This window comes from Emys orbicularis, chromosome 9 (assembly GCF_028017835.1).
Source record: "Emys orbicularis isolate rEmyOrb1 chromosome 9, rEmyOrb1.hap1, whole genome shotgun sequence".
NCBI lineage: Eukaryota > Metazoa > Chordata > Testudines > Emydidae > Emys > Emys orbicularis.
Genome location: NC_088691.1, coordinates 94417574 through 94431201, shown reverse-complemented (window position 1 = coordinate 94431201; position 13628 = coordinate 94417574). Strand labels below are relative to the sequence as shown.

The 13628-nt window shown below is 45.2% G+C and overlaps 1 protein-coding gene across 1 annotated transcript in view; it reads right to left on the bottom strand.

Moving 5' to 3' along the window:
- The window catches only part of NAALADL2 (N-acetylated alpha-linked acidic dipeptidase like 2), a 550593-nt gene that overhangs the window by 35179 nt on the left and 501786 nt on the right, over nt 1-13628 (bottom strand). Inside the window, exon 11 of the mRNA XM_065411094.1 lies at nt 5447-5540. Within this exon, the coding sequence (XP_065267166.1) occupies nt 5447-5540 (94 nt within the window). The remainder of the gene's footprint in view (nt 1-5446; nt 5541-13628) is intronic.

Below are 13628 nucleotides of genomic sequence, written 5' to 3'. Positions count from 1 at the left end.
AATGCAAGCATCATGTCTAGCTAAGGATATCCTTACATATTCTATGCATAATAGAAGGACTATGCATGCATGATCCTTGCATTCTTGCCAGCATGGAAAGGTTAAAATTCACTGCATTAGGAACATCTATTTAGTTTAATCAGCAGTGTTTATATACCAAGCAGCATGCAATATTTAGAATTGTCATTCTTAATATAATACAAATGATTGTGCATATCAATCAAGCCACTCCAACAGTGAGTGTGAGCTTAGGGGAATAGTTCATCATTCTATATCTGGAAATGAGGCCATGTAGACCGCCCTTTTTAACATTAAAAACAAGTGAATGCTTACATTGGAATTTTTTGTTTTAAAACAATGCGATATGTATTTTGCCCTCAAATCCACTACATTTCATATAAAATGATGAGCTATTGTATACTGTGCGCATCACACACTAAAACTGAACTCATTATATGAAATAAATAATTTCTTTAATAGTCTCTCATAAAACCTTGAGTATTTATAGATATTGAACTCATAGGGAATTATAAGGGCATGAGAAATCACGTGGACTTCACTGATGGGACAAAGTGTGATGTATAAACACAGAGGCTCAAACTGGAAGGGCAGATGATTCAGAAGAAAAGGATGTGTTAACTAATATCATTTTAAACAGCTTGTGACGCCACTCTAGAGAAAAGAAAAAAAAATTACAAGTGTTATTTCACTTAAGGGAAAACAAGGGCACTTTATTATTCTACATTTTCTATTCTTTGTGCTGCACAATCCAGTATGAATCATAATGAATCATCTAGCTAGTTATTTAAAGTTGTTAAATAAATAAAAATGCAGGCACCAGAAAGGGACTCGGGAGCCTGCATTCTGTTGATCACTGAATTATACAGCTGACTTTCATTACACATGCTGTATATGGATTTTATTCAAAGACAGGCTACAATGGATAGATATTTATTCTAGACAGATGGATTGAGTGCAATAATGTTTCTCTTGTAACCAATTGCTCTTATAAAAAAGGTACGGGTGAAGGCTTAAGTATTTAAAAATTACATTTCTGCCCACTGACAGTAATATATTTCCTCACGACCACTTGGAAGAGCATCACTGGTCACAAGCAAATCAACCAATTAGAAAAGACCTCTCGACATGGATGTTTGTGAGAAACAACTGATTTGTTCTGTGAATGGCTAGAGTCTGCAGGACCAGTTAGGGTACATTACTATCTTCATGTTTAGAAGATTTTGCACATTTAGAAAATCTTCTAAAAGCATCTCTATAAATCTTCTAAATATAAATCTTTTAAATGCTTTTATATAGACATCAGTAAACCTCAAAGAACTTTACATTATCCCCATTTTACAGATGGAAACTTGAGGCACAGAGGTGAAGTGACTTGCCCAATGTCACCCAGCAGGCCAGTGGCAGAGCTAGTAGTCCCAGTCCAGTGGTCTTTCCACTAGATCACATGGTTGCTATGTGATTCCTCAGTGCCCCTGCTCCTTCCTGTACATTTTGTTACAATGGAATGGGGATAATGGTCCTGCTTGAAATGTTTACAATGTGTGGTTGCTAACAGGGCTGGTGAGAGAAATCTCGTCCCTGCTCTATGTCCCAAAACCTTAACAGTTTTATTACATGCCTGCTGTAGTAACAAAGTGTGAAAGAAGACCTGTGTCTGTCTCTCCTTCTCCACCCTGCAACATGTAGCCCCCCACCACTTCCAGCTCCCCTTTCCATTCTCATCCCATTAAGCCGTTATCTGGTACTACAGACACCATCAACACGTAAGAAGTTGTTCCTTGCTGTCTCCTGCCCTATGCTCCTGCGTACACATACCACAGGCAGCAGTTTACCAGAGCGCCACATGCTACCTTGGTTATATAGCCCAAGCTTCACACTGAGCTGGGCCTCTCACTCCCACTACTCACCTCCATTTGCTGCTGTTTGCCCCAGGCTTCTCCAGCCACGGCTCAGGTCTACTCAGTCCATCTCCTCCCACAAACACTGGCCAGCTCTCTCCGCCATCCCCTCACACACCGGTGATAGGTATCTTAACTATTCATCATCTGGATTTCAGATGTTTAACTTTTTGTTACCTTCTTTCCCCCCATCCCAGATCCCAGCTTGCATGGAAGGACAGGGACAGGAGCTCAGACTCTCCAAGAGGAGCAGGGTTTCCCACATCCCACAACACACAGTAGGCAGGGAGAGGGACTGCAGAGAGGTAGGACAATGTCAGATCCCAGCACAGACATAAGGGAGAAATCAGGGCTGACTTATGCACTCCTAACTCCCCAATTTCCTCTGCGACCCCTCACATTCTCCAACCCCTCCCGTCCTCTCTCCTTTCACTGCCTCTAATCCCTACCTCTTTTCCTGACCCCTCTTCCCTCCCTTACCACCCATCTGCATTTACCTCCCTCCCCTGTACTCCTAGCCCTACTCCCCTCTCCCCTCCCAGTGCGCATTCCCATGTGTTACTTTCCTTTCAAAAATAGTTTCAGCACCTTCTGAATATACTGCTGTACTCAGATTACATTTCCCCCAAACAAAAATGCCCCTTTCATAGAGGCATTGGAACTATGCCTGCTTTTTTTACTTCAGATTTCTGCCCTGGGTTGAATTTCAACTCACGGGGTGGATTCATGCTCAGATTCAATGACCATAACATACCCTCAATCACCCAGGTCATGCAATATAGAGGTAGTTTTCCAGATAGCTATATCTTGGGAACCACTTGGTGAAATGGCCCCAAATCTGGATCACTAACAACCCTGTACCCCCATGATGCACATCACATTTTAAGGCAATATGATTAACTATGTGGATTTTACGGCAATTAGAACAGTCCGTCTTTAAACAGAAAGCTGGTTTTAACCTTAACTATACCAGAACTGTCATTCTGCTACAATACCCTTACTAATTGCAGAATGTCAGCAGATTGTGTCTTTGGAAGGCTTAAGGGAAGGTGGTGACGACTCACGGCAAGGATGGATGTTTCTCAGTATTACGACCATGCCTCGTGTGGCAAGTGCTTGCCATATTTTGCACATCTATGAGCACAAAGGAAGGTGACAGGGAAGGGGAGCTGGAGGTGTAAAGGTGTAAAGATAGGCCCACTGACGAGGGTGGGCAAAGGTGGCAATTGCCTAGGGGCCCGTAGGATTTAAAAGGGCCCGGGGAAAAGTTCCCTGTAAGCTGTGTGGCCGCAGAGAAGCCTATTTAGTGCCACGCAGGCGCTCAGGGCCCAACCCCCAACCTGCTGCGGCAGCCCGGACCTGCCGCAGCCAGGGCACCCCTCCCCCAGCCCCAACTCTGCTGCGGCCCGGACCTGCTGAGGCCGGGGCACCCGGACCCAGGTGCAGCCGGGGCAGCCCAGCCCAGACTCAGGCATGGCCAGCCCCAGCCCAGACCTGCTGGGGCCGGAGGGAGGGGTGCCTATTCTGCAGCCCCATCCCTGGAGCTGCCACGGCAGGGAGAAGGGCCTCTCTCCCCCAACCCAGGTGCTGCTGTGGGGAGAGAGAGTTGGGAGGAGTCCTCTCTCCCCACCGTAGCCCCAGAGCACCCTCCTGCACCCAAACCCCTCATCTCCGGCCCCACCTCAGAGCCCGCACCCCCAGCCGGAGCCTTCACACCCCTGCACCCCAACCTTCTTCCCCAGCCCTGAACCCCCTCCCACACGCCAAATGCCTCAGCCCCACCCCCACCACATGAATTTTGTGATGTACACCAATATGGAGGTGCTGTGTCTGTCACACATCACCTCCATATTGATGCACATCATAAAATAAATTCTGCACATGGGTGGGAAAAATGAGAGGGGACAAGGTGGCAGTGGCCGGGAGCCCCGGGCCCTTTTAAATCGCCCGGGTGGGCCGCAGGGCTCCTAGGCATGTGCAGGGTGGTACTGGCAGCGGCGAAGGCAGCCGGGCGGGCATGTGGAAGCCCTGGGAATACCGGAAGAGCGCAACTGGCAGCTCACCGGGCACAAGCCAGCACAGGCGCAGCACTGCCCAAATGTCAGGCGGAGCTTTCTAGGAGGCCCATGGACTGTTCTGCCCTGGGGCCCGGAATTGCTGTCGGCAGGCCTGTGTCAAGACTTTCTGAAAATTATGGCAGCCAGAGAGGGTGCCTCCAAAAACTATCTGAGGAGTGAGAGGGACAGGCATACATTGTGCTTGTACTTTGAAGTGAAGGAGTAGTTGTGGGAAATGTCTGAAATGTTATTAGGAATTAATAGGGGGTATGTCATGTCATGAGCCATTCCTCGGTGAAAATTTTCAGCTGAGCTGTTCCAAAATAAAGTTATTGAGTTCATAAATAACCCAGGTAACACATTTCTTCTTGTCTAACAAAAATTTAACCAAGAATGTAGTGCAAACTTATGACCAATTAAACTTTGGCACTGCCAAACTAAGGAGGGCTCACAAACTCCTGTAGTTGATGCGCTGCAAAGAATTCTCATTCTCCATGTCTTAGGGGGGGTTAATGGTTGTGGGACAGACCTGCAGTTAGATGGATTGAAACAGTGGCCCCACTAGTATGCAGGACAGTGCGTGGTTGGGGTGCAGAGCTTGCCCTTTGTAACAAAAGGTGCTGCGTCACAACTGTTTGCCTCTAACATATGTCCCTTTCCAGGACCATGCACTCCAGTTCAATCCTTTGTGAATGCTCCAGGAAACCATCCCACCACACTTTTGCCTTTGCAGCCCTCTGTTGGGATGCATTCACTAGTACCGGGAACATATCCTCTCCTCTCCCCACCTCAACTGGAGACATGTCTGCCTCTCTATGGGTGATAATTCCCCTGTATGTGTGGGCCATGATGCAGCAAGTGATAAGGGAAATCTCTACTTTCCCCGTACAGGAATTGTCTTTTCCCTTCCCTCAGCCTGTGATCCAAACACAGAGACCAAGGTCATTCAGTTTCAAACACAGCGCTTTCAGGATCTAACTGATAAATCAACTCAAACAAATTATTCAACAGAACATTATCCTGTGAAAACAGAGGCAAGTTGGAGTGATCTGCTGCCAATGTGAACTAGAGTAATAAATAAACAAGCAAGCTGGCCACTTGTCAAATGGTAAAAGTTACAGAGCCTAAATGGCTGTGAAGTTCAGAGTCCCCTTCCTGCTTGTACTGAATGTAGCATTAAATGGAAACAAACTCTTGCAGCTCAGTCACGGAGGTTGTTTATCTTTGACAGTAATTATGAGATTTTAATGCTAATTATTGATTAAACTGTTTTAGTAAGATCAGAAGAAATGTAAACAATTTATCCTATGTTAAACTAAAATTATGTTTCAGTCAACATCATAGAAAGACACTGTTTGAGTAATACAATAAGCAGGTTTTGTTTACACTGAAACAGAGAATCTCAGGATCGAAATGTAGTTGAACCTTTTTTTATGTTAGCTGAGATTAGTCTTGCTTGAATAAAATTACCTTTAAGGCTGTTCTGAACTTCTAATGCGATGTCCAGGGCATTAAAGGGCAGAACCGGTTCACTGGCAATTTGCAAAGTCACCTCTCCCGTTAGCTGAAAGAAATCAAGAGAGATTAAATAATTTCTAACACGTTTAATACTCAGCATTTCATTTGGAATACCATATAACTTCATTATATTGGTCTGCCAGGGAAGCTGAATAAAACACACAGCTCCTTAAGGACAAACTGAAAACACACACACAAGACCTGCTATTAACAAAATAATTCTAGTACAAAAATGTATAGTGAGATTATAATTTATGACCACGTCTGCTCAGTGCTTTCCTATGGCATAGGATACTATTGGAGAGTTGTTTTTTTTTAAAATATCTTCTTGTTTTTCTAAAAGTAGGAAGCAAATTTAAAATGTTTCTTTTTTTAAATTTTTTACAGCAGACAGGTGAACTGCTAAGACACTAAGGGCGGGATCCAAAACCCAATGAGGTCAAAGGGAATTTTTTCCACAGACTTTAGCAGGCTTTGGAGCAAGCTCTTTGCACTGAATCAGATGAATACAAAGAACTCACAACGTCTAGGGAGTATGCGATGGCTTGACATGAATAACAGCTTAAAGAAGGTGTTCTGACCCCACATCTGTTGAAAAACCCCAATAACTTACAGATCAAACACCCCGACCCTGTGATATGGAGGTCTCAGTCCAGCTCCAGGTGGACAGTAGCCCATGTCACAAATTTCATTACTACAAATGGCACTTTTGTTGGCAATTTCAGAGGTGAGGCCAAGGACTGAACGGGCTTTGGAGGAGAACGCCTCTCATCTACAGGAGGTAGTCTCTCAGGCTCAAGACAATACCAGGGCAGTGTGTGGAAACTTGCTTTGCTGCTGTGCTGTACCTACCCTGTGATTAAACAGGATTTCAGTCTCCAGGGCCTTCAAGCCCATCACCATTCAGGAGCACTATAAAAATACACTGACAAAAACCTGGGGGGGCGGGGGAACACTCACTCATCTCCTTCATCACTTGGCATTGCAAAGAAAGCTGCAGGGCTATGCTCCAAGATGGAGGGAAGACTACAGGTAACGGGGGCAATGATGAGAAAAATGTGGATTGAATGGAATCATATTGTACAATACTTTAAAAGGCATCAGAAGGCACTGATATAATAAAATGTACCTTCCAAAAATCTGCCAGAAGGCTAGAGGCTGAAAGTAGCATTCCAACTTTGCAATACAAAGAGGCTGGGAAAGACAACAGTGCTAACTGTGAAACAATATTGGAGGAATTGAAAAGAAAACATCATTCTCTGCCACACTCACCCCCAAGAACAGACGAAGATGAAGCAACATACTCCCCCCCCAAAAAAAAAGTCTTTATGGGAAGAGAAGATAAATGGAACCCCAGCAACCTCTCTAAAAAAAGCACTAAAAGAAATATTGTATTTGACCTGCCCACTGACTGATTTCAGCACGGAGATAGAAGGAGCACATTGTACATCAGCCTGAAACTCACATCCAAGCAGAGACCTATTGTGAAGCTATTAAGATTTACACCTAAAGAAATAATACTGCAAAAGGCACAGAAAAAGACAACTACCATATATTGAGGAAGAACAATGGGAAAAATAGATGATATCCCAGGACTTCAGCAGGGAAACTGGAGAACAGAGGCAGAACTGTAAAGGGGGCGGGGGGGATAGGGTTACCATACGTCCATATTTCCCCGGACATGTCCAGCTTTTTAGTTGTTAATTGCCGTCCGGGAGGATTTTTTAAATATATAAAAACGTCCGGAAAATACGGACGTATGGTAACCCTACCCGCTGCCCCCCTCCTCTTGGGGTGTCAGCTCGCTCAGCCTGCGCATTGCAACCCCCCCGTGCTGCTGCAACCCTGCGCCCCACGGCTAGGAGCAGTGGCGTCTCTGCAGCCAGCTGCTGGTGCGGGGGACCCGCGGCCCCTTCTCCCTCCTCCGAGCATCCCCCGCGGCTCTGGCAGAGCCTCAGTCTCCTCCCTCCGTCCCGGCCATGCAAGGAGCCCCCCCCCCCCCCCCGCCAGCGGTCCGTGCAGCCGGGGCTGCCTCCCCCCGGCGGAGCTGCTGCCCGGGGGCGGGTCCCGGCGCAGAGGAAGTTTCTCGGCGCGCGGCGGCTCCCGGGAGCCCGAGCTCCCCCACCCGGGAAGGGCCCGTGCTGCAGCGTCTCCCACAGCCTGAGCTGCCGCAGCCTTGCCGGGTCTGGCTGGGAGCGGGGTGGAGGCTCCCCTGAGGGAGGTGAAGGGTGGGGGACTCTGAGGTGGGGGGGATTCTGAGGGTAGGGGACTATGGGAGGGGGTGGGGGGCTCTGAGGCAGGGGCTGTGGAGAGTGGGGGGCTGTGGAGGGGGTGGGCTATGGGAGGAGGTGGGGAAATGAAGGGTAGGGGTTATGGAGGGAGGTGAAGGGGAGGACTGAGGTGGGGGTGCTGTGGAAGGCGCTATGGAAGGTGGGGGCTATGGTAGGGGGTGGGGGGCTCTGAGGCAGGGGCTGTGGAGAGTGGGGGGGCTGCGGAGGGCAGGCTGTCAGGAGAGGGGGCACTGAGGCAGGAGAAGGCTGAGGATGGGCCCTGTGGAGAGCGGGTGGCTCTGGGGTGAGGCCTGGGGGGTCCGGTGGGTGGCTGGAAGGCGGCTCTGGGGGGTCCGGCAGGCGGGCAGGAGGCGGCTCTGGGGTGAGGCCTGGGGGGGTTCCGACGGATGGGAGGAAGCGGCTCTGAGGTGAGGCCTGGGGGGTCCGGCGGGCGGGCAGGAGGCAGCTCTGGGGTAGGGTTACCATACGTCCGGATTTTCCCGGACATGTCTGGCTTTTTGGTCCTCAAATCCCCGTCCGGGAGGAATTTCCAAAATGCCGGACATGTCCGGGAAAATAGGGAGGCATGGTAAGGGGACTGCCTCCTCCCCGGGCTCCAACTTTCCCGGCTTCCGCCGCTCTCCACCGCAGCGGGGGCCGGAGCAACTTCCCCAGCACAGCAGCAGCCGGGGGGCGGGAGGGAGGAGGGGGAATGCGGGGTGCTCAGGGGAGGGGGTGGCGTTGGAGCGGGGACTTTGGGGAAGGGGCGGAGTTGGGGCGGGGAAGGGGTGGAGTTGGGGCGGGGCCAGGGCCCCGTGGCGTGTCCTCTTTTTGCAGTATTGAAATATGGTAATCCTGGGGGGGGAGAACGTCAGTGTTAAAAGATATGGCGTTCTAGCTGCTGCATTGATATTTTGACTCAAAATTAGGACACTTCTGTCCATAGCATATCAATGCTTGGAGGCCATTGAAAAAAACAATTCAATGCATATATTCAGATAGGAAAGGTTTTGAGTAAAAAGCATTGGGAAATGCTGCTTTTTGTGAAATATCATGGAGGTTCTATGGAAGAGAAGTATAACAAAAGAGGAAATTCCCAGATGCAGCAGAAATCTACAGAAATCAGGCTTCCATTACGGGTGCTGAGCACTTGAAAGTTCACCCCTAAACTCTGATCCCAAATGGCCAAAGCCTGCAAATCCTTCCTTGTGCTAATACCACATGTGAAATGGACTCAGGTGCCCTTTACCCTAATCACACGTCAACATGTATAAGTTGTTAGGGAACAACATGTCTCTAGAACAACTATCCGACTAAATGAGAATGAACTGTGGGGAGGAGGGATAGCTGAATGGTTTGAGCATTGGCCTGCTAAACCCAGGGTTGTAAATTCAATCCTTGAGGGGGCCATTTAGGGAACTGGGTAAAAATCTGTCTGGGGGGGTTGGACTAGATAACCTCCTGAGGTCCCATCCAACACTGATATTCTAGGATTTCAAAGATACATAAATATATATATATATATATATATATATTTATGTAAGTCCTAAGTATTGGTTTACTGTCCAAAATATTTACACTTAAAATCTTTATCGGCTCTTAATTTGATCAATACAAACCTTCACTAAATTTTGATTCATGATTACATACATTTCTCTCAGCCTCCACATATCTTTGGGCTATGAATGCTATGAGACTGTTGCAGGTTCTGTTCAATGCATAGTCTGATACAGAAACGTTTGAGCCTTGAAAAGCACTGGAAAATGCTTCTTTTGTGATATATCAGACGTGCCATGGAACAGAAGCATCCCAGGAAGCCGCTCCCCCTTTCACCTTCATCCCTAACAGCATCAGTTTTGATTATGCTAAATTCCTCCTCTTACGTGTTTCTGGAAAGCAAATTTGTTTTGCTTCTCAGCTACAAAAGATGAACACCCTATTGTGCTATCCATTAGATTAGGCAATACCAAGAAAAAAAAAGTTATGACTGAAGCAATTTGCAAATCTCACAGTAACAGTTTTACATATTGCCATGGACACTTTTGTATGTTTGTTAATGAAGTAATTGTAGTGTTTATTAAATCACGTACATGGTAAGTTAACCTGAAGAAATCAAATCACTGAGAGGAAAGCTCAGAGCATTGATTTGAGCCGAGTGAGTAATAATGCTGCAGAAACATACATCAAGCCCACGTAATGCAACAAGACAGAAAAGGCCACTGATTTCTTATTTATAGTCTTACTTTTGGATATTCTATCCCCAGAGAATACACATGCAAAATAAAGATGTGTTTCTCCCCCCTTCAAAACATGGTTCAGACTGACTACTAAATTATTAAATAGAAGGCTACATTAGGGAAAGGTAAAGACAACATTCTTTTCACAAACTGATATACTAAAAAAAGAAAAATAATAATTGATTCCACCACCACACATTACCAGTTATAATTATTAATGACAGCTCCTCACACAACAATCATAATACACAATAACTGATGTAACATACATGCAATTATCCAGTCTGAAGAACAATATTATAGTTAGTATACCAACTGATTGTGAGCTGTTTATATTCTGTGATTTAGTATGGAAATAAAAACACTGAATTATATTTCTATTTCACTAAAGCTTTGGGTATCTGTTGAGAAATTGTTTCCTTAAATAATCTGTAACCTTTATAGTGCAGATCCAATTATTTTCAAGAGAAATGCTAGTATAAAAGATTCTGATAATAGCAGAGTGCTACTGGGTATGTTACAAAAGGACTGAAAGGGAGTAGCATACGATTATTTCTTTGAACTGCTGCTTCCATCAAAAAAAATTTGAATATTCAAAATATATTTGACCTTTGCTGTACATAATCATGTTTTTCATGCTGTTTCGCCGTCCAGCTAAAACATAGTAAGAACTGCTGCAGGTGATCCATTGACAGCAGACACGAGATCCTAAGCAAAGGAAGAAATCTCCTTACAAAGCTCGATGGATGAGTAACTAAGAAATTCCCAGGGATGAACTGAATGCCTCATCTAGCAAACACCTATTACTAGGCACAGTTCTTCTTGGCATATGTACCCCCTGGACTTAAATAATGGGAAGCACCGGTTTAGAGACTAGACCTGTAATATTTGCAGCATCAGACACTAAGTATCTAAGTTATGCTTACAAAGTATCCATGCACAATCACATAGCTGAAAGCACAAAATACCATGAAAACGAACCCAATAGGCACAAGTTATGGGAAAAGGCTCTTTTGTCCCAGCCATATTTGCCTCAACTTCAAATTCAAAGTATAGAAAATAATAATTATGATAATTTTGGTCTGACAAATGTAGTTTGGTTTCTGAATTGAGGATACCTGGGAATGTTATAGTCAATAATAAAAACTGTTTTCTAAATTTAAGGTTTCTTTCCCTGGCTCTGCTCTCTTCCTTCTGGCTTCCCATGCACACACATCCACGCCCATCTGTCCCTCCTGGAGTCGATTCCCCTAATCTGTCCACCTACCCCTTAAGCCTGTAGCTTGCATGTGAAGACTCTTCCCACTTTGGCCTGTCTCCTCCCTTGACCCCGCTTACTCCTTTGCACCTGGTTCCTCCATTCTGTCTCTCTCAACTCCCCGACAGGAAAGCCCTAAAGCAGCTTCTCCTCCCTGCTCCCCAGCTGGCTAGACATAAGCAGGGAGAGCACAGAGTGGAAGAAAAGAGACGCTCTCTGCCCTCAGTGACAGTGTCACAGGGATCACAAGGGAGGCACTGCTGGAGAAACCCTTCTCACTTCCTGCAGCCCTGCTGTATGGCTGAGAGAGAATTCAGTTTACGGTGGGAAAAGCATAAAAGAAAATCCCCATGCGATGGCCAATCACATTTTCTTATTTTCAGTGGGAGAATTTCAGGCCACCCACCACTAGCCCACTCCAATGGGGCCAGGCCCTGAAGTTTGAGAAAGCCTCTCTTAAGAGGGGATTCAGCATCACATGACACTTTTTTAGGATAGCTGTATATTTGGATGTATTTTCCCTCCATCCAATCATCGACATCTGCTCATCAGGGAGCTATACTTGCTTGCAGTTTTACCCAAGTTTCATCCAGCTCACGGATCTAAATGCACTATAAAAGCCAGCACTCAGGGACATCATGTGGATTTGTGACATTACTTGGAGGACTGCAAGGCTATAAACAATGAATGGATTACACTCATCTATATATGTAGTTTTTCACCTGTGACAGATGCAATATTGGTAATATTCCTCATTTAATTCTTCACCACTTTCTCCAAGTGTACTTTCTACTATTCTAAATTGGAAATATTCTGCACTTTAACTTCCACAATATCTGAGGAAATCCAAGCAAATGGAAATTGCTTTTAAAAAGAGGAGCAGGGTGACTGTAGTGAAGTGAACAGCATGTCACACTCTTATTATGGCCACTGAGGCAATCACAGCCCTTGCGGTAGACCACAACCCCCAAAATAGCATGTAATATGCCTTTACCTTACCTAATATGCAGGCCACTTGCCACAAAATGCTGCAGCAGTAACTGCAACTTGTTGACTGTTTCTACAAATGCAGTGTTCATCCTAACACCTCTAAGTACTTTCCCCAGCACGTACAATCTAGAAAAAAATACAAACTTGCCATAGCCAAGAGTAGGTAATCCTGACTAAAAAAATATATAATCAACCACCAAAATGATTACCTCATCTGAATATCTCAGATCCCAAGCCAACCCACCACCCAACTCCCAACACAAAACCTTGAGATGCAGCAACAAATTTGGAATCTAACAAACCAGTGTGATTAGCAAATTCCAGATTTGTGGACCACACACAATGTCCTACCACTCAGTTTTGTCCCTGATGAAAGGAAAAACATTTTAGCCCTACAAATTAAGGAGAGGGAAGATAGCTCTGTTAATCTTGAGAACGGTGCTGATTTTACGCCAACAAATTAGACTCTTACACAATTGTCAGTAATCCAGTATTTATTTAGGGCCTGACCCAAAGCCTATTGCAATGTAGGCCGGGGAGGCCCTCAATTGACTATAATGGACATCGGATAAGACTTCACTGATTATTCTTGTTTTATTTTGAGCAAATCAATTATTTTTGGAAATTCGTATTCTAAATGTGAGATGTTTTATACATTTCGATTTATTTTTCTTTTTACTATCCCAAAAAATGTTTTTCTTGTTACTTGATTTCTGTTTTGTCTACAAAGCAAAGATATTTACTAATTCCTAATATCAATCTTACAAAATTTTGTCATAGGTTATGAATTAAACGTGAGTTATTCTGACATATATTAAATATGTAATTGCGGCAGTCATATTTAGGAAATGGTGATCATGGAAGTCACATATACGGTAGGAGGAATAGAAGCATTTGTTTTTCGCTCACATGTATGCTATCTGAGCTATTGTTTACTTGCACTTTCAGAAAACGGTTTTGTATTCATGACATAATACTAAACTCAGTAAGGTGCCGGGGTTTCTTGTTCAAAGTCAGTTGCAGGACTGGGACATGCATTGGTATATGCAATGTCTGGTAGAGAAACAGCTTGGAAACCTGACCTGGACAGGACAGAAAAACGAGGGGCCACAATAGACAGCCCTCACCTCCACATGCAAACTATGGTGAACGCAGTGATCATATTTAGCAGACACTGTGATATGAAAACCCTGCCCACAGTGAAATATACACATAAGAACGGCCATACTGGGTCAGACCAAAGGTTCATCTAGTCCAGTATTCTGTCTTCCGACAGTGACCAATGCGAACAGAACAGGTAATCGTCAAGTGATCCATCCCCTGTAACCCATTCCTTTCATTTGGTGGCCCCTAGTTCTTGTGTTATGAGAAGGAGTAAA